This window comes from Cyprinodon variegatus, unplaced genomic scaffold (genome assembly GCF_000732505.1).
Source record: "Cyprinodon variegatus isolate N-32 unplaced genomic scaffold, C_variegatus-1.0 Scaffold668, whole genome shotgun sequence".
NCBI classification, from domain to species: domain Eukaryota; kingdom Metazoa; phylum Chordata; class Actinopteri; order Cyprinodontiformes; family Cyprinodontidae; genus Cyprinodon; species Cyprinodon variegatus.
The window spans coordinates 390,099-416,979 of NW_015151121.1; the positions used below are offsets into that span (position 1 = coordinate 390,099).

General features: G+C 37.9%; 1 protein-coding gene across 2 annotated transcripts in view; it reads left to right on the plus strand.

Annotated features, from left to right (window-relative positions):
* The first annotated feature begins 2,048 nt into the window (after window positions 1-2,048).
* Window positions 2,049-26,881, plus strand: part of LOC107097063 (RNA-binding protein Nova-1-like) — an 83,499-nt gene continuing 58,666 nt past the window's right edge. The window contains exons 1-3 of one of the 2 annotated variants that reach the window (XM_015394042.1): window positions 2,049-2,743; window positions 6,337-6,405; window positions 20,628-20,771. In XM_015394042.1, the coding sequence (XP_015249528.1) occupies window positions 2,587-2,743; window positions 6,337-6,405; window positions 20,628-20,771 (370 nt within the window). In that variant the 5' untranslated portion in view covers window positions 2,049-2,586. The remainder of the gene's footprint in view (window positions 2,744-6,336; window positions 6,406-20,627; window positions 20,772-26,881) is intronic. The other variant, XM_015394043.1, reaches the window with a different exon arrangement.

Here is a 26,881-nt window from a genome sequence, read left to right on the forward strand (position 1 = left end):
GGCGCACACAGGTGGGTCATACAGCAGCCGGGGGACAGGTGATGCATGCTGGATGAGCGCCGTTTCATTCGCTTCTGAGCATCAAACCAATGCAAAAAAAAAAAAAGCCATCACATTCAAAGATTTCATTATTTTGTTTGTGCATATGCATGACCGTGCTGTTTGCACCCTGACATGAGGGTCAGAGGTTTTGGCATTATGCCAGAGGACATGATCAATCAACAACAAACATCAGGTGTCTATCTTTGATTTTTCTTCATTGCTCATTAAATGATTCATTGTCTTCATTTTCAACAGGTTAAGCCCTCTTTCTGAAACCTGCTTTTAATCGTGCAATTTTACAAGTGCGCCTGAAGTTGTTTCCTGGCAGGTAGCTGCTGCAGATCTTCCTAAATCCAACATTAGTCTGACTGGTCGCATTTTGGCGCTACTGTTGCAAACTCCAAACCTCTCTGTCACGTGACCTCCGTCGGACGAATATGTCGCTCTGATATTTTCATCGGAGAAACGCGGCATCAGCCAATCGCGTCCCACAGGAGGCGTCGCTGTGTTCTTAAGGTTTCGCTCAGGATGCGTTCACGTGTAATAGAAAATAAGACACTTGTTAAGAGACCCGCAAATATAACTTTTTACGCAGTTTTACATATTCTCATTTTGCATTAATTACTGCAACAGTGAAATTTGTCAATCCAGACGGAGGGAGACCCATTTTTAAAATAGTTCATCGGATGGGTTTGTGTTTTCTTTCATCTGCATCAAATAATTTGACCCTTAGGCTTCTGCAGAAAATGTAATGTTGAAAAAGGTCAACATAAACATTAACCCTACTCTAAGGGGTTGATGTTTGTGTCTTTTTAATCCCTAGAAGCAGAATTTGCAATTTTTGGCAGTGTATGCAATTGCCTAGTCCTGTTGGAAGATACAATAAACATGCAAATAAAATGTATGACCAGAAGAAAGTAGGTGCTCTAAAGTTTCCTTATAGATGATTTAGCTGACTTTGGACATCAACCACACTGGGTTTCCATCAAGCAGCTTGAATTAATTTCCTCTCCACCCTTCACAGTAAAGTAAAGTAAAGAGTAGATTGGTCACTCTCTGAATTAGTGTGGGACCAAATGTATTCTCAAAGTGTTACTTTAACACTGCAACATTTACTGTGTTCCTACAGATTCTAGGACCTATAGTTCCAAAGTTTTTTTCTCTGGAAAAAAATAACAAAACAAGCAATAAAAAAAACTTCTGGAAATTGGTATTTTAATTAGTGCTTTTGAAACACAAAAGTCTGCTTTTCCGCCTTTAATTTGCAAGTCATGCTTTTTCATGCAACACGTTTTCCTTTCACTCAATGTCCCAACCAATCTTTTGTAACTTACTATTCTTGTCACCGACTGTCAGCTGAACAATTCCCAGTTAGCAATAAAATAACAACTTTATATATTAGAAATCATTTATCGGTATTGAGACTCTTTTTGAGCTTGACTTTTCATATAATTTGTTTGTTTGTTGGTTCAAAATGGAGTTTGGTGACTAAATGTAATAGGAATTTACTGCCTGAGTTGAAACGCTGAAGTGAATAAACATTTTGGTTGATATGCAGCTGTATGTGGTTCTTATTAAAGCATGGAGCAGATGTTTATTGTTTTGTTTGTTTCTTATTAAAAACACAAAATAATTTTTTTTACATGTCATTTATTGGTATCAAACTCGTGAATATTTCTTAAAACAGGACAGTATAGGCCCTAATGAAGGTTTAGGAGGTTAAGAAGGCAGATTTTCTGAGCAGACGTGAACGCATCAGCAGGCCCTGTGTCGTCAGCCGTTTCCCTGCGCCTCCTCCAGCAGCCAGTCAGAGGAGGGATGCTCTGAACGCAGGACTGCAGCATCTTCACCGACTGAACAAAACGTCTCTTTCTCCGCGTCTGCTTCCAGCTCCGCGTCTCCGGACCCTCACCGCCCAGCGACACCCCGGGGTGTCTCTATTAAACGCCTGGAGCCAGGACAGGACAAGGAGAGACATATTGCACTAAAAAAAAAAAAAAAACACAGGATTTTTAAAAAAATATATTTTATCATCACTCCGGCAGTTTTTCTTTTTTTATTTCCCAGTCTTCAGTTGATTTTTTCCTCTTTGTTGTTTCTCTTTTTGTTGTTTTTCTTCATTGTTCGCCAGGAGCGCCACCATCCTGTTCTGCCGGACATGAGAGCTTCTTGCAGCGGAATGATTCACTTATCCAACCCGCATATCTGAAGGTTGTTGGAAGATAAAAAAATATTTTTTTTTTTCTACATTTTCCCGCAGGACAGCTAATCTGCAGAGCTTTGGGATTTTTTTTTCCTCCTCTCCGTTTCTGAGACCATCTTTCCTTCGCTGCGCAGCATCTCTCTGTAGCGCAGAGAAAACGCGCAGCTCAACCTGCTCCCGTCCGTAAGAAAAAAGGCGTATTTCCCCATTCTTAAAGCGCTCTCGCTTTCACTCAGGGCTCATCCGCACGGCTGCGCTGCGTAAAGAAAAGGAAAAAAAAAAAAAAAAACACGGGGATTTAAGCGCAGACGCAGCTTAAGCATCCAAGAGCGATCTCGAAAATGATGGCCGGCGGAGCTGTACAGCAAAACGGCATTTTCACAAATCCTCACCATCACAATCAGCAACCGCACATGGAGTCCGACCCACCGGATTCGCGTAAAAGACCACTGGAGACCCCGACGGAGGCCAGCAGCACCAAGCGCACAAACACGGGAGGTAAGAGATGGGGATGCAGGAAAGACGCACAAACCTGAGTGAATGTGGGAACATGGGGAAGCAGGTTGATCCTCAGCTTTAGAGATAATAATAATAATAATAATAAAAACTTAGCGGGTGGGAATATGAACAGAAATCTGTTTTTTTTTTTTGTAACCTGGCGCTTTAAATCCAGAGGGGATGTTTTTCTTTTTTATTGAAGCCCTTATGAGCGGCAATCATTTTCCATCAGCATTAAAATAATCACGGCTCGCCGCTTCTGATGGGAACAATGAGGGGAAGCGCGCTTCTGTTTACCTCCACGCACACCCAGAATGATTTATCCTTTTCTCTTTTTTCTTTTTTTTTTGCACCATTCCGACTTTATTAACACCATATTATTTATTACTGCGTCTGAAGAAATCCGGCGGCCATGCTTGAGCCAATACAAAGGATGTAAACAAGTGAAAGGCAGGTCAGGCGGTTTGGCCCCTATGCGCGATCGCAGGGTCCCTTCGAAGGATGACCTTGTGGTAATGTCTAACATCAGCCACCATCACCGCGCTGTGTGTGCAATTACACAAGCGGATTCCTAGCAGCAGCAGCAGGCCTGTGGCGAGTCGGTGAAAAACAAGAGGAGCTCTGCTCACACTGCGACAGCCTCGCTCTTTTTAGTGCCTTTTTTAAAAGGTGTTTGGGATTTTCGCTGCCGTTTCTTAATCAGATGATGTTTCTTTATTTCTACAAGCTGGATGGAATATGTCACCATGGTAATCACCACATTTGGTTTTTGTTTACATGCTGTCATGCGCCAAGCATCCCCCCCTCCATCACCTGGCATTACAACCATAGCATAAACTGGCCATGCACCCCCCCTCCATCACAATGCACTTTTAATAGACTGCTCTACACACCGCACAGGTGTAATGCAATACTGGTATAAAGAGATCTGGTTCCCTAATGCCAGAGAAATGTTCCTTTAAATACAGTCTGCTAATGTGAGAAAGAGTTAAAGGGGTAGTTCTGCTATTTTAAAAAGTGGCTCTGTCAAAACCTAAGGTTATGTCTTTTATGTTGTGTTTGGCCCATTCTGACTTTCTTTCTTTTTTCAAACAAAGCTAAAATATGTCCTGCAGTTTTTTTTTTTATATATATAGACATTGTAGTTTGAAATTCAACCAACAAATAAGGAAATCAAAGTTCAATTTATCCTTCAAAACAAATGTTCATCACTTAAATCAGCTTTGTTTTGATGCATCTTTTGAATAGATAGGAGATGTTACATAAGCTGATGCATATGTAACCAGAAATGGAAGTTTCATTAATGAATTAAATTAATTTTAAGAATAAGTTTAGAGTTTTTAGTGTTTTACCTGCAGATTCCCATTCAAAACCATGTAAAAGAAAATGGTCAGCTCCTGATATTTGGTCAGTTTTATTTATTTATTGCAACTCCAGTAATAAGAAGATAACATTGTAGCTACGGTAAATAATCATCTTGGTGTCTTTATTTGTTATAAATCTGTTTGGCCTAATGCTAATGGCTGGACCAAAGGAGGTTCTTTCTTCCAGTTTTAAAATCGTCACAATTCCATGCGAACATTAAGACCATTGACATGTTTACATCTGGCTTTTTCTTACCCAGAAGCTCATGTTATTTTTTTTTACATGGAACTGAGGTTTATGTTTATGCATTAGCAGACGCTTTTATTCACAGTGACTTACTAAGTAGGCATTAGCATAAAGGGTAGGAGACTGTGCCCCATTATTTGACTTCCTGTGTACTTCGAACTTGCAGAGTAACAATAGTCGAATTAGTAAAGCAGCTTAAAAAGTAACTTTATTATAATTGTTCAATTGAACACTATTTAATCTTTTTTTTTTTTTACATATTTTATTACCATATGACTGAAATGTTCTTTAAATGTTACTTGTTTCATACAGGAAGAGTATCAGAGGTGCACCTCCTCCTTTTTGGAAAAAAACCCCAACATTATTAGTTTTATAAATGGCTGTTACTTGCAGACATACTAAGAGAAAAATATTTACATTTTAGAGATTTGAGAACTTTAAGGGGAAATGTTTGCTTGATTTTTTTAGTCCCTCTCTCAAGCCTAACTTTATCCTGCAAGATAAACTCAGAAAGTTGTCTGTTGCAAAGATCTTAACTGCTAATAAAGTTTTGACAGGACTGCCACCTTTAAAAATCATGAGCTATCCCTTTAACACACTGCCATAAGCTTCAACCAGTGAAGGTCTTCTCTATGCATGCAGGATAATTCTAATCATTTCTGTTTTTATGGAGATTTCAAAATGAACTCTGAGACATAATAAAACGGATTGAGGATTTTGGCAGATTCTGAATCTTTATTGAATCTGAGGAAGAAAAATTATGATAATCATGGAAGAATCTTTCCTGCTGAGTCTAAAGACTTTTAAGCAGTTTGAAAAAGCTAGGCATGGGCCGGTGTCAGATTCTGGTTTCATAATGATAACAGAAGACCTAGAGAAGGATAGTTTATCTAATGATCTGTTGAAAAAGAAAACAAACAAATTATTCTGACTCCTGCTTTAAAAAACAGCTCATTAATTAAAACTGTCGGTCTAATAGTGATATTTTAACTGTAGGTAGCAAAAAAAACTAAACAAAAACTGTAAGTAAAATGCTTTATGTGCAGAATACCTTACTGCTGCTCTGGTATTAATAGTGGAACACAAGAATAAGGACCTGTTAGCAGTAAATAGTCTCACTTGGCCTAAATTGTAGGAGCCTTGATGGAGCCAGCTGGGCAGCAGTGTGCAGCTCTGCAATTCACTTTGGTTCTTTGTCTCAGTTCTTTGTCTCGCTTCTCATTTAAAGGACTTTAGATGTGTAGGAAGAAAGAGTACGTTTATGAAGTACTTTAAGGGGTAACCGGCCCATGCCTAGAACTACACCGACCACCATCTTTGTTAGCGACAGTCTGAGAGGGTCCAGCCAAGGAAGGGTTGAGCCGCAGGTTAGCCGGCAGTGTTTAACTGCAGATCAATGCAGCACTCAGAGCACTAAAGCCTCCTCTAGGCTCTATGTAAAAACCCACAGCCCGGGCCCTCGGGGGACGTTCTCGCTGCCTGCGTAAATCTCAGCCAGCTTGTGCATTTAGACAAATGAAAAGCCTAGATGATGATGATGACTTTTACTCAGACATAGACTGTACCGCAGTTAGTTTAGCTCTTCCCCTGAAACCGCATGTTTAAGTCCAGAAGGAAACAAACAAACAGAGCTTGGCTTGGGGTCTTTTTTTCATCTGTTTCATAAATGTATTATGTTCTAATATAAATTAATGATTTATGTCTTTATTATCACTAATTACTTATTACAACCTTGGTTATATTACTGAAATAAGCCTTAATAAAGTGCAGAATGTGAAATTAAATATGATTTTGCTACTGTTTTTATTGTTTACCCCCTAATTTGAGGGAAACAAACTCACCAAGCAGTGTTTTTTCTATCTATATTCCTTAAGATGCACTCAGGTTGCAGATCTAAAGTTAGAGCTCATAATTCTGGTTGTTTCTCTGAATGATTAGTTTACGCCAAACACTCCCCACCCCTGTGCTTCCTCTCTCTGTAGTGGCCTTCCTGCAGCCCATATTTGAAACTGAAGGCATTGTATACCCTGAACAAGAAACTGAGACTCATGGTAAGACAGACTTTGATTTTGATCTTCTACCTCTTTTTTTAGTCATTAATGTTAACACTGCAGTGTCTGAAGGCAGATTTCAGCAATAACTGAGACAAGTGTAGGATCTTTTTTTTTTTTTTTAACACAGTCTGACTTTTAAATAGGATTTAAGGTTACATTGAACACCTTCATTCTTTTCATTATTCAGACTAATGCATGATGATATTGCTTCTATCGTATGTTTTTATTTCCATGACATCCATTACCATGCTTTTTTATGCAGATCCAGTGTTTGTTTTATTTCACAATGTTCAACATAACTGCACAGATGACTGCTGATGACCTTTGACCTCATGCTGGCCATATCATCTGCTGATGCATTGTTGAAACGTTCATCGTTCTTACGTTATAGGATCAAAGCGGGATAAATATGCTCCGTCTAGCAGTCGGTCACACGGCTGTTCTTCTTTGCTGTTTTATTTTTCCTTCTTTGGAGGAAAGTAAAACATTTATTCGGAGATATTCAAAGGTATCCACCAATCGGGCCTTTATCTGCTGATACCGATTTCTGGTTTTCTTGAAAGTGTCCATTTTGAGGAGTTTCTTGTTCCATTAACTACATAAAAAAAATAAAAAAAACGTGACGTACTTTGCTTTACATATGTAGAAGTAAATTATTATCTCATTTTATCCACCAAAGTACATTTACCTATCCTTCATCTGATTGTGATTAAATTGGAAAAAGAACATTTGAGTATCTTTGGTTTCCTGCTGAGGTGTTTATGGACCAAAAGCTGTTAAAAATTCCTTGTTATGATTAATTTAATCATTAAGATTTTTTGATTTATTTATTATTTTAATTAAACTTCTGTGTCACTGATTAGAGCCAATTAAGGGCAAATTATCTTTTGCAAATATGTTTTTTCCATGTTTACTAAAAGTGGTTGTTTCCATAGTTAAAACAGGGAAATAAAATTAGCAAATAAAATCAATATGCACAAAAAGATCAATCTGTTATTCAGCTGTAGGCAGTATATTTTTGTTCATTTCATTCATTCTATATTAACAAAATTTCCAGATGACAAAAATACTTTTTTTGTTTCTTCCTGGTTTTCCTTAAAGCTTCGCAATGGTTTGTGTCAAAGCCTAATCAAAGATGTGCATACCTGAGAAACAGTTAATAAAAAAAGCTAGTCAGTTGTCAGGGAGTAGAGACATGGGACCTCTGCAGCAAACCCCCCCCCACAGGTCATAAATCCCACTTGCTTAGCAAAAAAAAAAAAAAAAAAGGCTGAAGCTGATCTTAAAGACGGAATAGATCAATGAGTTGCTGCTGTGTCCGGCGTTGGCTTCACATCCCCCCACTCTCACCAAGCCCAGCTAATCCGCCAACTCTTAGCCATTCATATGTGTCTGCAGCCCCTCGCTGCCCCTCACCCATACAGCAGGACACAGCGGGCGTCCCCCCGCTATTAAAGGAATTCAGATTTCCCTCTCATCATGGAGCCCGCACGTGTGATCCGAGACGTTTAATCAGCTCAGCGTTAATATTTGATCCAGTTTCCCTTGTTTGAACTGAATGAGCTACATAACATCAAGATCTTCCCATGATTTTACTATTAATATATATTTATTTTTGCTGGAACTTGTGGAGAAAATGATAGAGTCATAAAATCATTGAGTCTGTTTCATGAATACATATTACTTGAATTAAAATTTTAGCTTCTTGTCTGCTTAAAAAATAAATGCTCTGACCTATTTCCCTTACGGTTAGGACACAGTCTCACCCAGAAGACACTAAGAGTTTGCAAAAAGCCACCATTTTAATCCTCAACAGTATCCATTTTTCAGAAACACATTAAAATTGCTCTTCTGCTTGCAGAGCTTTAACCCCCCCACCCCAGCAGTCTTTCAGCTTGAAAACAAATACAGGCTTCAGAGAGAAAAAAATGCAGCCTATATAAGCCATTAATAATCTTATGTAAGAAAAAAAAATAAACTGAATGATTTTTTTAATCCTTTCTTTCTGACATTGAACATTTAGACAGAATACAGGTTTAATGTCTGAATGTACATCCGTAAACTAATTCGTTTTCCAATATATGAACATATTGGTGATGCTACACTTTTATTATTTCATATCATCTTTTTTTGGTCAGTGGATCTTCTGTATTGCCTCTAAGATGTAATACATTCATTTAGTAAATGGATGGGTTGGCTGTCGCTGGGAAGAAAGAGGTGGGGGTGGGGGGTACGTCCTTGCCAAGTGACAGACTGGAGAGTTTCTGCATGTGTGTGTTGTGTGTAGCTGTCGCTGTGTTTTATGTCTGACTACCTGCAAAAAGCAGAGCTGAAGCTTAATGAGAGAGATGAAGGGGGGTGTGGAAATGATGGATTGCATTACGAACACACACACACACACACTTACAACAAACATACATGTTGTGCATCGTGTCCTGGATGGATGACCCCTGCTCTTTGAAGATATCGATCTTATTATTATTTTTTTCTGATGTTCCTGCAGATGAGGTAGACATCTTTTCTTTTGGGGTCTTATCTTCAGAGAAGGGCGGCCATCTTTATATTGATCGAATGTCTGGAGGAGGCAAACCGTAGCTGTGTGAGAGAGCGTGTCTTATTTGAAACTGTAACTAAAAGCAAAGTAATACCTTCTTAACAGTTACATTAAATCCTCACAATGGTTATTATGGGGTACAGTACAAAGAAATACATATATCACTAAGGCAAATAGAAGAAAAAACTTTAAAAGTTAATGGTATAAAAACAGATGTTAATTGCCAATATTTTAAAAAGAAAACAGGTGATATGATATTATATTCTCACAATAACAGGAATAATATTAATGGGGATGAAATAAAGGAAAATGCTTATTTAAAACTATGGGAATCAATCAGCAGATTGGGAGCAGGTGTGGACAGAGGAATCTAGAAGGGAGCTAGGGGAAAGGAGACTGACACAAGACTCAAATACAATAAATAAATAAAAAAAACTAGAATAACACACAATGAAAACTCAAAGAGAATATTAGAACCAAAACCATGACATATTTTTATTGTGTCTGATATACCCTCCAATTACAAGAGACAAGATAGCTATGTTTGTTTTCAATTTGGAAAACTGCAAAGTTAAAATCCAATATGGCTGCAGCAGATTTAACTATTAATCATGTCTGTTGTCATAAACAGACAATTTGTACATCTGTCGCTTTAATATCAATAAACCAGTCAGCAGTTTTCAGACTATCCAACAGATATTGGTGACATGAACTAAAAAAATCTAACTTGCGGCTGTACTGCAACAGATAAAGATACCATACTGCACTTTAATCTGCTAAAACAGGACGCCATTTAATTGTATTAAATCATTTTTGTTATCATTGCATCATTTATTAATATTTTCGCAAAATTTTCAATGAAAGCATAACAAATTAAACCATCAATCACAACCCTACTGTCGTTTTTTTTTAAGGTTAGCAAACATACTGTATTTAGCTAGAGTTGGTAGTAGGTGCAGGATTATTACCGGTATGTCTTATCCCGATTCTTGCTTTTCCCTTGTAACAATAAATATGGTGATTGTTCATACAAGCTTTAAATTCTCGTGGAGAGAACGACTGCAGGTGTGGCTTACATTACTGACAGTAGTTTGCTTAATACCTAGGGTGAATAAATAGAAAATGTCACTGGTTTTCCATTAAAGAATTGTTAGATGGGAAATTTTGGTAAGATGAAGCAAAGCCACCAGTACTTCTTCCTACTTCACTTTAGTTCATTTCTGTTTTTACTGGGAGCTCTCGAAATATTTAGCACTGTAATTCATCAGCCATTATCAGTGTGCATGATAACTGATGTTATTGGCTGTTTAGGTCAGTAACTCCATTATTGTTCAGCCTACAGGGTCAGTCGGCTTATTTGTCTTGTTAAAGCTGTTACACAAATCACTTCCTAGTCACTAAAGGCAGCTCAAGTACCACCAGTGGTTCTGACACTACAGTTTGAAATCAGTTAACCAATAAAAGCCAATGTTATTTACTGAGGATGGTATGGCAGGAATGTGGAGCTGCAGCGGAAATGTTTTATATTCTCTTCTTTATTCCTCTTAGACTTTGGTTTACTACGATAGAGCCATAAATAAAACAAAATGGGCTCTCTATTATCCTACCAACCTATTTTATTACATCATAATATAATGAAGTTCTACAGGATTTAAAAAACAAACAAAAAAAATGTTTAAGAATCAGGGATTTTAGGCCCTATAAGTTTTTTCACTTTTAGTACAGCAAACAAAATGAAAACAAAAATATGACAGATTTCATATGATTAATGTAACATTGGTGTGACCATATTACCTGCTCACACATTAAAATAAGATATTTATAATGAATAAGTAGTCACTCAGCTTTCCAGTGTTAGATAGTTTTGGATTCTTTACCAACAGCTCCTACCAGGTATTAATGGCTTAAATTATGGTAATTATATGATGTTAAACTGTAATTACATCTCTCCTAATAATTGATACTAATTTAAATTTATTTTAGATTGCCTGAATTGCATTTTTACTGAATATATGGAGCTGATTATTATGCATAATGAACGCAGAGCCAAATGCTTTGTTTTGCCTCCCTCACACTCCTGTTTTGTTAAATCTTAGGCTTCCTCGCCTGGCGCCTCTCCCCTCTTCTTGTTTCATTCGTTCTGCCGCCCTTGTTTTTTCCATCCATTCTAAACACGCTTCTGTCTGCGCCCTCCTTCAACATCGTCCTTCCATCCTTTTGTTCCCAGCAATTGCTGCCTTTGACAACGTTCACCCGGCAACTGTTTCCTAGGCTGATCGATGCGAAGCCGCCATGAGCAGCACTAGCTGCATCTTTCCCTTTCTTCGTCTTCCTACACCCTACTGTCTATCTCTGTTTTTTAAGCCAATGCGTCAAATTGCAAAAAAAGAAAGCATGGTACAGGGTGGGGCGAAAATGCAGGGTGGTTGGTGATGTTACCATAAAGCCAAGCATGCTATTGGCTGAGCTGCCAGTCGCTCACAGCTAACTGGAGCCTGATAGGATAGCAGAGCAGAGTGGTGATGAATATGGATGAGACGGTGCTGAAAGGGCCGACGGAGACAGGGTGACTGAAGGGGCCCCCACCTTTAAAATAGTCGGTGAACAATACCGGATTTACGTGCTCACACATACAGGATGGAAAGAAAGTGACCAATTTAGCTCTGATTTCAGCTTCCATGCCTGATTTTCTGTGTAGACACCCTCAGGAGAATCTGATTGGCTCTCGCTCAGCCTTTGTTTGAACCAAAATTCTTCTGCAGGATGTTGTAATTTTTAGTTTTTTAAATCATTTTTGATTTTGGGAACAGATAGTTGAAGGATTTGTATACAATCCAATTTAAATGAGGAGTTACAAATGGCACTGATGTAATATAAATATGAACAAAGCATTGGTTCCCTTACAAAAACATTGGGTTAAAGATTCATTTTCAATAAACTAATTTTCCCCCCCTAATCTTTAACCCTAAGAATGGCAAAATGTACCTGGGTGGTTCTATTATCTAAAGATTTTCAGATTCTTGCTCCCTTTAACTCCAGTATATAGCTAAAGTGAATTGATGGTGCGACAACAGAGCGGTAAAAAGGAATAAAACAGAAACATTTGCGGCTGCCTGCTTCCCTCTGCTAGCTCTAGTTGGTTTTGAGTGACGAAGGCCATCTTTTAAAACGCAGACAGCTGGTCAGAGCCTCCCTGTTGGAGAGCTTTACATGGACCCTTGTGTGTGTTTCAGTGTGTGTTTGTGTGCTACCTTCCAACAAAAGACCAGGGGGTGGAGGGGGTGTTAGACAAAGCCTGCACACCCCCTTAACTCTCCCTGCCTAGGAGAGATGAATATTTTCCAAGTCCTTAGAGCTTTAGGCCTCCATTCCTGCACCCCAAACGAGGCTCACATTGTTAAACAGTCTTTTTACCTCCCATCAGGGGTTTTTAATTTACACTTCTTCCATTTTTTGTTAATAACCAAATTATGACATTTGTTGAATCTACATTTTACCACCTTTAGGTTTTCCATGCATATTTTTGATTACATCTAATAAGCAAGACTAGTGTTGCATTTGCAAAACTATTTGTATTTAATCTTGATAAACCAGCGTGTGCAAATTAATTATTAACAGCTTCATAAACAGCTGTTCAAGAAATTGTATGTAATTCATGCATCATTTTTAAACAAATTTGTATGCCGATTATTTATGAAACAATTAAAGTGCCATCTGTCAACTTGCTGGCCCAAAGCATCATGTGTTCATAGAACTAGAATGGATTAGAATAAGATTGGTTTTCATCCAGGCCTTGTCAGTTTTCTGGATTTTATTAATTTTAATTTAATTAAATCATTTTTAAAGCCAAACATGTGTTTGTTTATAGCTGTAAAAATATGATAAAGATAAATGAAATGGCTTCAGCATAGACATCCGTCATAAAAATAAAATAATAAATTAGAAGGAAGAGACAAAAAATATTAAAATTTGGATAAATAAAAAAAAAAAGCTAATCAAGTAACTTCTTTATTGCAAGAAATGCAAAACATAAGAAATCTTCTGGGAGGATAGAAGTGATCTTCTGCCGCCCTTCTTGGTCTCTGCTGCCCCGAGGACACCAGATCCCAGGATTTGAGCTTTCAATCCCCCCTAAAGTTGGAGGCCTATTCTGGGCCTGGTGGGTCTGTGAAGGCCTTAGCAACAGATTGGACTGTTTACACATCCAGTTACGTTGGGCTGGAGAACGATTTATGATTTACTGTAAACAAAAGCTGCAGCTCCAGGACCTTTTTTTGGTCTAACTGCCCACCAAGGCTAACGGATGAACACACACACACAGTTGTTGTTTTTTGGTGCAGTTTCATGGATTACTTTGATGGGTTTGTCAAAACACACATAGCAGGGCGGAGTGCAGTCTCTCTGGACACGCTTGGAGATCATACTGTAAGCTCAACAGATCCATGTTGGTTGTTCCATTCATAATGAGCTTGTGGCCTTTTTGTTATTTCTCAAAGAAAAGTCCTATTGTGATTTCCCTTCTAGTAAAGAAGTGTGGGCGCTTCCAGCATATCGTGTAACTGCAGGGATATGTCTGTGTCTTGGAGATGCTCGGAGGAGTGAAAACAAAGAGCTGTATCACAGCAGCCAGTGGGGCCGCCTGAAGTCACTCAACTGCAGACACCACATATACACTTACACATACACAGATATTCTTTTGTAACAGACCTTTTATGGGAAAAAAGTGCAATTACTTTATTTTCACACCAGAGTACTTGTGCTTGAGGTTTGATTAGGCCACATGATATCAATAAGTTTAGAAAACCTAGTATCAAAAGAATCAGCAAAGGGAATAAAACCATGCTGTTACATCGACATGTGTTTTCAGGCAAGCGTTCTGTTTAGCTGTGTTGTCCAAAGTATAAATCATTTTAAGGTGTTTTACATGAAAGTCTTTATAGACCTAATACTGCTGTGAAGAATGTCAGTAACTGTGTAGCTATTATCAACTTGTGGGTCTGAAAGTCTGATTTATTATCTGGCCTTTTAGAAAATCTCTTTTCAATAAAGCAATAACCCAAACCAGCTGCAATAATTGGTTAAAATTGTGAAACAGGCTACAATATGCATTCACACAAAGAATTTGAAAGCGTAAAAGAGCAGCATGATTTGTCAGTTTTTAATTATATTATAGCCTATTTGATTCAGTTTCTGTTTGCTCACTGGAAATAAATTAACTATAGACTTGTTCTTTATTAGTAACATATTTTTCGTCTAATTTTTTTATTGTTCATCTCTTAGTTTGGATGGAAGTCTTCTAAAAAATCTAAAAAAGGCAAAACAGGTTGTTACAAGACAAATGCTAAATAACAGGATGGATTAACTAACTTAAATAATCTGAAAACACTTAAAGCAGATTATTTATAAAAGCTAAATACTGTACTCAAACTTCGCTGCACTTTTACAAAAATTAAACCATACATCAGTTTGTACCTCAGTTAATTATTTTGCTGCTAATCATGCCTAGCTTGGTTAACTGTGTTAGCTTACGGCCCACCTGTTTTAATCATTAACTTGCCTTGGCTACCATACAAAGTATTTTTTAAAACATTTAATAATTACTAGAAAAAAATAGTTTTCTTTTTTGCTTCATACTGTAGCAGGCTAACCTTAAGAACTAGCTTTCCGAATTGCTAATACTAGCTTCACTGATTAGCATACCAATTCTTGTCCTATAAACTGTTTCCTTGACCTAGCTATGGTTAAAAAAAAAAGAGCTCTTTAAAATGTTGAAGTGCTGAGCTCAAGCTTAATTTGAAAACCTGTTTTAACTAAATCCAAATGTTGCTTTTTATCATACAAATTTTATATGTGTTTTGTGGTCGTATTTTGTTAGAAACAATTATTTACTGAAATCCTATTGAAAAACTCAGACAGCATAAGCATTTCTAAACCCTTTTATAATAATCTTCAGATGCTAACCTAAATGCATCGGCTTTAATATTTTATAATGATTCTTGCTTTTTAAATCAGACGGGGGCATCTTATGTTAGAAGTCACCTGTTTCCGGAATGCAGAGAACATCTGCTTCGCTTGAAAAAGTGATTTATACCAATCCAGCAATAATATAACCAAATTGTTTCTCTGGTGATTTTGTTTTTCTCCCCACACATACTCAACAATCTAAGAGTTAAAAAAGTACTAAATTAGCTTTACAAAGAAGAAGATTTAAGGTTTGATCAATTCAAATCAGTTTATTTATATAGCACCAATTCACAACACATCATCTCAAGGCACTTTATAGTTCACCAGATCATACAGTCAAATTGATTCCAAGTTTTCTATCTAAGGAAAACCAGTTGATTGCCTTGACTCATTGACTCAGATGCAATCCCTCACACTAAGCATCCTTGTAGCAACAGTGGAGAGGAAAAACTCCCTTTTAACAGGAAGAAACCTCTAGGAGAACCAGGCTCAGTGTGAGCGGCCATCTGCTGAGGCCGACTGGGGTTCAAGGAGACAGAAGCAGAGATACAAAAAGCGACTGTAATAGGCGGTCCACAGCTGATATTTCTCTCCAGGGTGGTCTCACAGCCAAAAAGGAACAGATGAGGCGAAGCTACTATGAGAAAAAGCAGAGAGAGCATAATGTTAGAGATTGAAATAACAGATTCTGCAGAGTAGAGGAATAGATTGAATGAAGCAAAAAAGATGAATGATGAAATAGGGGTCCCTATGTCCTCCAGAAGTCTAAGCCTATAGAAGCATAGCTATAGAGATAGCTCAAGATAACCTCAAGTCGTCTGATGTACTTTAGCCATTTTAGGCTAGCAGTGCCTTAGAATTTCTATAATCATTTCTTATCTGTTTTTCCAAATTACTCCATTAGATTTTATCTTGCTTTGAGGAGCCATCATTAAACTTTGAAGTTCCCACTCTTTCAATATTCTAGCGTCTAATAACGATAAAGGAAAGGGATTTATGCAATTAATTTAAAAATTTGTAAAATCAGACCTCTAGACATCTGTTCAGTTGCCGTTTGATGTGGCTGAACCCTGACCGGTTGTATATTTTTTTACACTAATGTTTTCATAGGTTGTGTAATAGCACTCAGCTTTCCACTGACATCACCGCAGTACATCCCCCATCTGTGTCTCCTAAGAAACCCCCAAAACTGCCCTTCTGTCATGTGGTTTGTTGAGGAGACATCCTCTAATCGTTTGCTTTTAGAGTAAAACTGTCCCACGATTAGAATTTGCAACTGACAGATGGAATGCTGTATTATAAATCCTCTTTCTAAATTACTTTTACTGGGCATAACTACTTGTTTAATGAATGCACGTACCAATGTCACCATGCGAGTGAAAACCATGAATGTGACTCATGTATTACATCTTATATTACTCATGATGCCGAGGTGTAGAGGGCCTGTTTATGAAATGCCGGAAACGATCTGTTTGCTGGGGAGAACGTGTTCCTTTACATGCTCGCTGATGCACACACACTTTTCCATTTGCGTCTAGATAGGAGAGTGTGTACATGCGTGTTTCGTATTTACCAATTCCCCTGCCTTATTAATATGGGGCTGTTATAATTAGCCAGCTCTATCTAAAGCAGGTCAGTTTGAGGCTTCTTAACCAAAGTGGGTCACTGCAGAGGGGAGAGGAGATGGGATTGGGTTTTAGAGAACTGTAGAGGAACCTGCAGGGTGGCTTAAGCAAGGAAAAATTAGGAAAAACCAGAGCAGAAAGAGAAGAGAAATAAAGCAGACACAATGCGACACGTCTTTAAGCTTCAAAGCAAAGTGCTGCTGTCAGAATCTATGAGACGCTTTTGGCATTATAGCATTACATCATCATTGCATCAGTAATCTCAGGAGTTGGTAAGGTTTACCTTCTGTTTCAAAAATCAAAGCTGTGTAGCACAAAATTATTACAATCAGTCCAAATATGATGATATTCTGTTTTATGTTTTAATAAAATTGTGTTTTTTTTAAGAACACCAAATAAAAAGAAAGAAAGAAGTGTGTATGACCAGTTTGGTTATATGGAATAGAGCCGGTTTAAAATGTCTGTTGGATAAAAAGAAAAAAGAAAGATAAGCAATAATCTGGTGGATGTTGTTATAGAGAACAAGATGCAAAGGTTTCAGAAAGTTATCCCCATGTGTGTTTTTATGTTTATATTATTGCTCCAGTTTGTAAGAACTCTTAGAATCAGAAATAAAAACGTTTTTTAGTGCGGGGAGGGGGCATTCCCACTGGGTAAACTGAGGTTTGCATAGTTGTTCTTTCCTCTTCATCATCCTGCAGTTTGTATTTCATCACTCGCAGGGCTGAGGAAGGGCAGGGGAGTGTCAGATTTCCTGTTGGTGTCAGCTTTGACTTGGCTGAACACAAAAAGACCCCATCCAACTACTCCGTGGTGATCCCTCACCAACGTCCACACTAATACAAAGTGGAATGGGAAATCTCCTTAGTGTTTTATGTTAAAAGAAAAAGCTTCAATCTTTTGGTTCAAAATGTGTACATTTCCCTATTTATAAACTTAGTGGAGCAAAGAAAATCTTGAATTTTAAGATGCTGGATTTTTTTTTATGCAGCTTTAATAATGAGTTACTTGACAGCTTTTTCTTTAGGTTATGTAAGTATTAATGTTTTAATGTGGAATGTCAATTTATTTTATTTATATAGTGCAAAGTCACAACACGTCATCTCAAGGTATTCTACATAAACATGTATAGAGCTCCTATGAACTTTACCTTTAAAAGTGGAAATGTACATTTTCCAGAGCTGTGGAGCTTTGACAGGAGATGCAGGCTAATAAGCTTAAGTAGTGGAAGTGGAAACACATTTGCAAGTGCAACATGTGTGCTGAACTCCCTGTACAGACCTTACATGAAAGTCTTTTTCGAGCTTAGGGCCATACGGCTGTCAGAACAGAAAATCACCTGCTTTATTCACCTTTTTCTCCTGAAATTTCCATTGCGCTTTCTAACTCTTCTCTTTTAGGTCCAGATCTTTTATAGACTTTAGTTTTTTTATCCGACACATCAGCTGCAAGAATGACAACCTCGATTACACATTCAGTTTGATACAGTTATACATGTACTAAAGCGAAACATACGATCTGTTAGAAAGCCATTTGAAAATATATTTAAACAGAACGTCCTCCGTCACTGGCTCCTTGTTACGGACCTAAGGTCAAAGCAGAGTGTTCCAGTGACTTCTTGGTGGATAACAGACAGGGAAACAGCAGTGAGAAAATGTAATCCTATTTTTATATATTCCCAGAGGTTATGTGTCCTGGATTGGTTGAATATAATAAATGCTATAAGGCTAAAATACAAAGAACCACTATCAGTTAAAAAAAGGCCACATTAAGTATCACCAAATCATACATCATGCATTATACATGAGACAAGATAGAGCAGATATCAAATTATGTCTAAGACAATTATTTTAGTGATGCATGATCCTATTTCTTTTATAAAATATTTTTGTTTTAGTTTATAGTTTTCGTCCGTTAATGCAGAATTGATATATTTGAATTCAATAAAATTTTGTTGCGCATCCCTAAGTAAAAGACTGGAATTTAATTTGTTTTTAAGATTCATTGACGATTTGATTTCTAACCTGTGAACAGTTAAAAGCATAAAATGCTGCACAGTTCATCTTGGAGGCTCAAAAGATAATATATTTTATTCCGTTCATATTTTTTTTAACAATAAGGAACCATTTTGAAGAGCTGCTGCTTGGTTTGAGCTTTAAAGTGCTCTGAAATTATAACCAAAGACTGATTTCTTTTTATTATTACTTTTTTTTTTTCTATAGGAATATGCAATTTATTTATCCAAAGGCCGTTGAATAAGCCCAAACCTATCAAGGATTATATTTGTTTGAATTGTTTGGATTCTGTTTTAGTTTTTGATTTTTTAAAGAATCTGAAGGACAAATTCTGCTGCTTTTTTTTTTAAATAATCAAAACCAGAGACCTTGAATTTGTGGATTACAGGTTTACTTAAAAAAAGAGAAAATGTTTCAGTTATAGGAATTTCAAAATCAAAACTTAAGTATTCCTGTTAGTTAGCTCTGGCTCATAAAAAATGCAATTCAATCTGTTATTAGTTTTAGTTTTTATTCCTAATAACATTAATAAGTACAGATCAGCCTTCTTTATATATAATTTCTAAATCTTATATTTGGGCTAATTTATTTCCACCCTGTAAGTGCAATTCTGATGCTTAATTAAGAGTAGACTCAAGAAAAACTGGTCAAAATGGTTTAAAATGTTGTCATTGCAGGTAAATACATACAGTGTACAAATACACCCCCTGGATAACAGAAAGATGGGAATGAAACTGTAGACAGGATGAAATGGGCCATTTTTCTTGATGGAATTTTATTTCATTATAAATAAAACCGTTTTGTTTTTCTCTGGGAAAAATAAATCAGGATGCCCTAATACACAGCTGTTTTTATTGATTTATTATTTATTGATTTATTTATTTATTTATTTATTCTTTGGTTGGGAGGGATGAATAACTATAGCAGTTACTACAAAAGGAACATCTAAGAAAAAAAATATTAAGGCAATAAAGTCAGTTTGGTGTGGATAGTCAGTAATCTGCACATTATGGCCACGTACTGTATGCTTTAAATTTAAGTGCACAATAATGATGATAAGGAGTCACATTAAAATCCATTTAGATGTTTACTAAAAAAGTAGGACACATTGTGTTAATACTAAAAAAGAGTATTAATTTGAATCTCATTTAAAGAAAGAACACACTGTGTTTGTAGTAAATTCCACTCTATAGCATCCAGATTTTTCATCTTTAGATGGATAGAAGCATGAAAGAGGATTTGTCAATATTGCCTGAGGTGAGCAAACTGAAATGAAACCAAAGCAGGAACCAAGGAATCAGCCAACAATGCAATCTGTTTGGGACTAACTGAGGATACTTTGAACGCTGCAGTGACTGAGAATCTCTTGTCCTGTTTACAACACTCTGCTAGATAGAACATGTTGGTTTTCCCTCATAAATCAGACTGATCTTATAGAAATCAGGCCTGACTAGAACTGTCCAATAGGAAAGGAGCACAGCATACGGAATTGGAAATATCAGTCCAGTGAAATATTTAAATCTGCTTTCCTTGACCTCTTTTTACTGACTGATTTACAGTGCATGTCATGACAGGTATACAGTGTGATGCGCCCCACACTCAAACCATGCAGGCGCTCCATTTGAATCTGATTAGCTTTAATAGTAAAACCGCCGTACAGCGTGTTCCTCGCCACGTGCCAAGATGATGACGAGGACCAGATTCCTGAAATCCCACACTGAAATTAGATCAGACCAATCTGCAGAGAGCGTTTAGAGGTTTGCTCAAATGGTTGGGCTGAGGAAGAGGGAAGATAACGATGGCAAGGAATCATCCGATTATGGAAATAATTAGTTGCCATAGATAACAGTCATCATTTGATGTAACTGGTTGGATTTGTGCAGCTTTGGGAGGACGCGGACGGTCGGAAATCTTAAGGATTGTTGTTCAAACTGAAGGCATGCATGAGGACAAAGGTTTTAGAAAGCATGGATATGTTTTTAGCTCTACTTGTGACAAAATCAACATTGCAATGCAGAAGTTCTTTCTCTCTGACTTCCTATTTCCTGTTTCCTGCTGCAGAGGAAGGCGAGTACTTCCTGAAGGTTTTGATTCCCAGCTATGCTGCTGGTTCCATCATCGGGAAGGGAGGCCAGACCATCGTTCAGCTGCAGAAAGAGACTGGAGCCACCATCAAACTGTCAAAATCCAAAGACTTCTACCCTGGTAAGGATAGGATAGGATGGATGGATGGATGGATGGATGGATGGATGGATGGATGGATGGATGGATGGATGGATGGATGGATGGATGGATGGATGGATGGATGCTGCTGTGGACTTTTAAGGTGTTTTGTTGAACTTTGTCTTAATTCTCTGCTGTTTGCTCCTGTAAATGATGATACTTTGCAGATCCACAAACTCTACATGAGGACAAAGCCTCATTTTCTCTGAGACAAATCTGGAGCAATATGGTGAATTTCTACGCTGTTAGAGTGATTTGTAGTTTGGGAATTTTCAAATCCTCTGGGACATTAAAACATGCAGACACACACACACACACACACACACACACCGGCAGAGATCAGGATTACCGGATCAGACGTTGTGTTTGTCTAAACTCTGAATGCTGCCCTGATGTGACATTTGGATGAGGAGGGGAGGAGGGGGGGGGAGGCCTCAGCTGGCTGGACGGATGAGTAATGCAAAATGTTTTTGCATTTTTTCCTTAAAATGTTGGGCTGAGCCGAATGTTTCTTCAATCCACAAGACAACAAATGAAAGTTTCTAAACTAAATCCATGTGCTGTAATATCCATGCACTTACATGCTTATGGAAGGCGTCCCTCGGATTCAGTGAAGTGTTGCTAATAGAGGATTCAGTTAAATAGGTTTTTGGTTACATTTGAAACTATAAACGCACAATTTTTCCTTAAAAGCTCAGAGATGCCTGAAGACAGCTGCAACAAATTAAGTCACAATCAGCAGCCAAAAGCTGACTTGGTTTGAAAACAAATTATAAAAAAGCTTTTACTGATGCAGATTTAAGGGATATTTTATTGCTTGTTGCTAACAAACATCCTGTGAAATACGGGAATTGTTTATATTTTAGTGTTTGTGGCAAAAAGGTCAAAAAACTAGTAACATAAAGTAAATTATTTCACCCAAATTTACTATTTTCATGAAAGTTTTTGGAGAAGGTTTCAGTTTGAGGTATAAACCACACAGAATTGCCCTAAATTTAAAGTAGCAATATCAGAAACTCTAATATTTATTCCGACTTTCATGTGTATTGGATTTTTTTTTTTTTGGTCCGGGTAAATTGCAGCTTCTGACCCTTGAGCTTTGAGGGGTTTTCACAGTTTGTCATTTAGTTTTGGTTTCTGGCTTTTTACTTTAACTTTAAAGAGATGTGTCGCATTTTTGGCAAAAACAGGAATTTAGTTTGATGCATCGTGGTAAAAACATGAAGGAAGTGAAGATATTGTGCCATTACACATCATCTGCTCAGCCCAGCTGCGCTCATGCTCCTGCTTTATGCCGTTGTCTCCAAGAATTTATTAAGCTTTAAATCCGTTCTTCTTTTTGTTTGTGTGTGTTTAGGAGTGTTTGAATTTGTGCATCACTTCAGTGTGGAGGTCTGCAAACAAGCGGCTGTTGTTTGACATCGGCGCATTAGACTCCTGAAAGCTCTGCCAGCCAGAGCAGATGCAGGGTTCAAGAGCCTCCAAGATGCACACAGACTCAGACGCATGCATCGATGCACATACATGCAACTCCACCGGCAAACAAATCCCCTACTGCACAGATAAGAGAGAGGAGAAAACTTCCTAGAATATATAAATCCAAAGAATGCCTTCACACTTAAGCAAAGGATCTAAACCTCGTATTTGTAGGCACAGAGACGTGGATTGTGATCTGTTTGGGTGAAACCCAGAAGAAGCGATGAGAGGAGAAGGATGGGAGGAAGGGAGACGAGTGCAGGAAAGAAAAAGAAGGAGAGTGTTGTCTGGGGGTCGGTCTGCAGGGATGGGACAGAAGGGGCTGTGTGTGTGCGTGTACATAAACCCTTCCTCTGCTCTGAAGGGGGCATCTGTATGCAAATGAGACACGGTTCTTCCTGGGTAAAAAATCAAAAGGCCCACCTGCTGCAAGGGTTCGTCTGTGAGTGTGTGTGGGAAATAACAGAGGCTGTCTGATGAAAAGAGTCGCGGGTTACTGCTGCGTCTTGGCCTGAAGCGCTTCATTCACCACAGATGACATCGATTATTCCTCCTCTTCCTCATCCTCGTGGTTTTACTCACAATCAAACCATCGTTCACTCAGTATTACCTTCATTTCATCTAGAAATCTAAAACATTTAGAGTTTGAGACGCTACAGGTATATATACTGATTTTTTACTAGGAAAAGTACAAATGGAGAAATAAAATGAGATTTAAGGTTCAATAGAGGAATTTCCCCCAAAAAATGAGTTTTGAGGAAAGAAAAACTTAATTAATTCTTTTCTTGTGTATTTGGGTCATTGAAAGCACACAAGGTGCCAGTATTAAGCTGGTCATCTTCACCAACTGCCTTCATGTTTTTTTAGGACCATATTTTCCATAAATCCATCAATTCTTCTTACATAGATCTAACTTATGTTGCAGTTTAGACAGAAGAACAAGAGAAAACATTTAAAGCAGGTTATCAAAAGAACAAAAACTATTTTAGGTTCTCAAAAGAACAACTCAGTCTCTAACCTGCATGTGGAAGCCTGTTTCTAAAAACAGAATAGAATAGAATAAAAAATTAATTTATTGTCCCACAATGGGGAAAAATGGGGAAAAAATGGTCACACAAATGTGGACCTTAGAAAAATGTACCAGAATAACAATAGTGAAGAGTTAAAAGATAAAGAATAAAATACTGAACTGTAAAGTGTTTAAACAATATAAACTGTGCACCTGGAGAATAAATAACCAACAAACAGCTATGGACAGTTACAGTAATGGATATTTGAAAATAGCAGCACACTGAAAAAAATTATGCAAGCCTTTTTGGCATTTACGTAATCATATTTAGCTACTTGAAGACAATTCATGTCAGCAGGGTAGGACATACTGTAAAACAATTGTGATAAAGTAATTAAATATGATATATATGAAGTAAATACCAAAAGCAGTTGCTTTATATTTTGGAGTGCAACATCAGGGATCTGCAAAATTACATTAGCATGTTTTTTAACTGAACTTTGCAAAATTAGCATGAATGTAACAACTTATTGAGGTTGTTGGGAATGGTGGGGGTTATAGAGTCTTACAGCTGCTGGGAGGAAGGATCTGTGATAATGCTCCCAGGTGCATTTGGGGTGCAGCAGTCTGTCACTGAAGGAGCGCTCCAATTCTGCAGCAGCTTCATGCATGGGGTGGGAGACATTACCCAACAGACATGTTTATAGTTGGGATCCTTCCTATAGAGCAGGGGTGGGCAATTCCAGTTCCTGGGGGCCGGTATCCTGCAACTTTTAGATCCATCCTTGGTCCAACACACATGAATCAAATGGCTGAGTTACCTCCTCAGTATGCAGTCGGTTCCTGCAGAGTCCTCCCAATTATCTGATTACTTGATTCAGGTGTGTTGAACCAAAGGCACATCTAAAAGATGCAGGATACCGGCCCCCAGGAACTGGAATTGCCCACCCCTGCTATAGAGGATGGACTTTATCTCAAATAAAACGAAACACACTAACAACTATTGCAATAAATATAAAAACTAACCAAGACAGTTCAACACTATTTTGATTAATTGTGGTTGATTTTACAGAAGAACAAACAGGCTTGCATGTGGTATTTTTTCTGCTTCACACAACATGTTTTAAAAAAGAGCCTCTGGTTCATAACTGATCCCTAATTGCTGGGCCATTACTGATTTCCCCTGCTTTCCTTCTAAAAGAAAACACATTTCTCATGTACTTTTTACTCCCTGCATTACTGATGTTTACTTCGAGGCTTAAATTCAATTCAATCTGTTGGATTTGAAAACACTGCTTCAATCAAACAGCCAGCAGTGCATTGTTATTCTCTTATAACCGAAAACCTCCCACAGGTTTGAGAAAAAAATAAAAAAGTGTTGTGTTTGGCAGCCATTTTGCTTACAGTCACCGTCTTAAATGTTTTGGATGAAAATGCTTATTAGTTTAAGGAAGATAAAAATGTCAAAACGTAAAGCACATAGTAAGGGGGGAAAAAAGGCTTTTTAAAGCCAATGCAGGAAGGGGTTAAATTAAACATGGGTTTTGTTTTCTTTTAGCTCAGGAGGCATCAAGAATTAGATGAGGACATCAGATTAGACAAGTTTTTATAAATGTAGACCAGGAAAATAAACTAGTGTTTAACTAAATTAGTGCATCAGTCAATTATTGATGTAGATCCAAGACTTCCTATTAAAAGTCTTGGATCTAGGAGAGAAACATTAAATAAACTGCAGCATATATTACATATGTTGGCACAGAGCCATGTTGGCTCTGCTTTTAAAGCACATGACCCCTTTAGCTTACATTCCTTCACTCGTTTATTTCACCCTTCATCCTTCCTTCCCCTTTTTATTCCAGCATCCTATCGATGCAGCTTCTTCTCCTCTGCCATCAATCACTCTGCTCTCTCCGAGCACTTCCTCTCTCCTCATCCCCTCCTCTTCCTCTGTCTCTCCTCTCCATCCCATCTGGAGAATAGTGCAGCAGCAGCACTTAAGGAGACGACCAATTAGCTGAGAGCCGCAGCATCGTGGAGGTGGGGGAGAGGGGGGGTGAGACAGGCCACCATTCATCCTTAAAGCACACACACACACACACACAGACGGGTCGCTATTATGGCACAACAGATTTATTACACACCCATACAGTACAAGGCAGTGCCGCCTCTAAATATAGCTTCTATCTGTCTGGCTCTCACTCTCTCTGGAACAAAAAAAAAAAACAGAAGGACATTGCAGTCAGTTTTACCTGAGCAGCATCCAAAGTTTGACCAAGAAATGCAGATGAGTTTCTGTCTGGTTTCTCCTAAATGTAGATTCATTACTTAAGTGTCACCAGTTACCGTTTCCAGCAGCAGGGATCATCAGCTGCATCATCAAAGGCAGCAATTACACTGAAAACATTTTCCAAATCATTTGCTTTGGTTTATTTCGCCTCACTGGAAGTGAAACAGGCCCACAGCATGACAGATACTCAGTCTGGGGTGCTTAGTTAAGATCCACCTTAAGCGTGTATTGCTGAAAACTTCTACTAAACAAAGTACTTGATTCCTGTTGGAGTCCCAGTAAACTCAACATTCATATCCATTTATGAGTCCTAAAGAACCTTTCAGCATGGAGATACCTAGTAGCTATTGAAAATTTCCCCCAGCCCTTGGCTAGTCCCCTACAATTCCTTTCTTTGTACAAAAATATTCTTTTTGTCATGATTTGTGGATATTGACATCTAAAAAGAAGCAGTATCTCCTGGTCAGACCCTGTAATTCAGTGGAAGGGTGGAGTGAAAAAAAATGCACGTCCAGGAGAAGGCTGGAAGTTGGAGGGTATTTTTCTGCCATTCGGCTGGCTTTTGACTGGGAAGGGCCATTATGAATGGCTGCTACTGCACCATCTTATGGTTGTTAAATAGACTTATAATGCTGACCTCTGGCCTATTTTTGTTGGTGGTCCCTTCCCATCCTGCTCACTGGGTGTGGGAGCAAGATAAGTTTGGTTCTTTGTCTAGCCGGCATTTTTGATAAGATTTATTAGGAGGGGCCAAAAGGTGTTGAGGGCAGCCTTTTAAATGAAGCAAAAATAAAGTATTTTTAAGGTTAAATCTACATACAGTAATGGATCCCTTTGATCACAGAACCTCAAATATCACTTAAAGGAAACTTGTTTTATTATAATATATTAGTTTCATAATTAGAATCAACCTTCATCCATGCTCTTCTCCTGTCTGCTGAGCTGTTGACGTGCGGTCAGACGTGTTGTTTAAACCACGACCGATTCAATGTTAGAAATGAGTTTCTATCACTGCTTACAAAGTAAGCAGTGTTTGTTTGAGTTTTATTGCTGCAAAAACCCAAAAGGCACCGGAGAAATGAGGGAGAAATGTAATGCTTTTTATCTCAGAGACAAAGATACAGACTGTTTGGAGCTGATAGCTTTGAAGGAGGTTTAGCTGTATCTCATGAACTGCATGCTGTGATTCAGCTCACTGGAAACAAAATAGATTTAATTCAGCATTAAAAAAGCTGATTTAAAAAAAAAACTTCAACAAAACAAAAACCTCATTTAAGTTATCCTTTCATGTACGATAGCAAATAAATATTGAATTTTCCA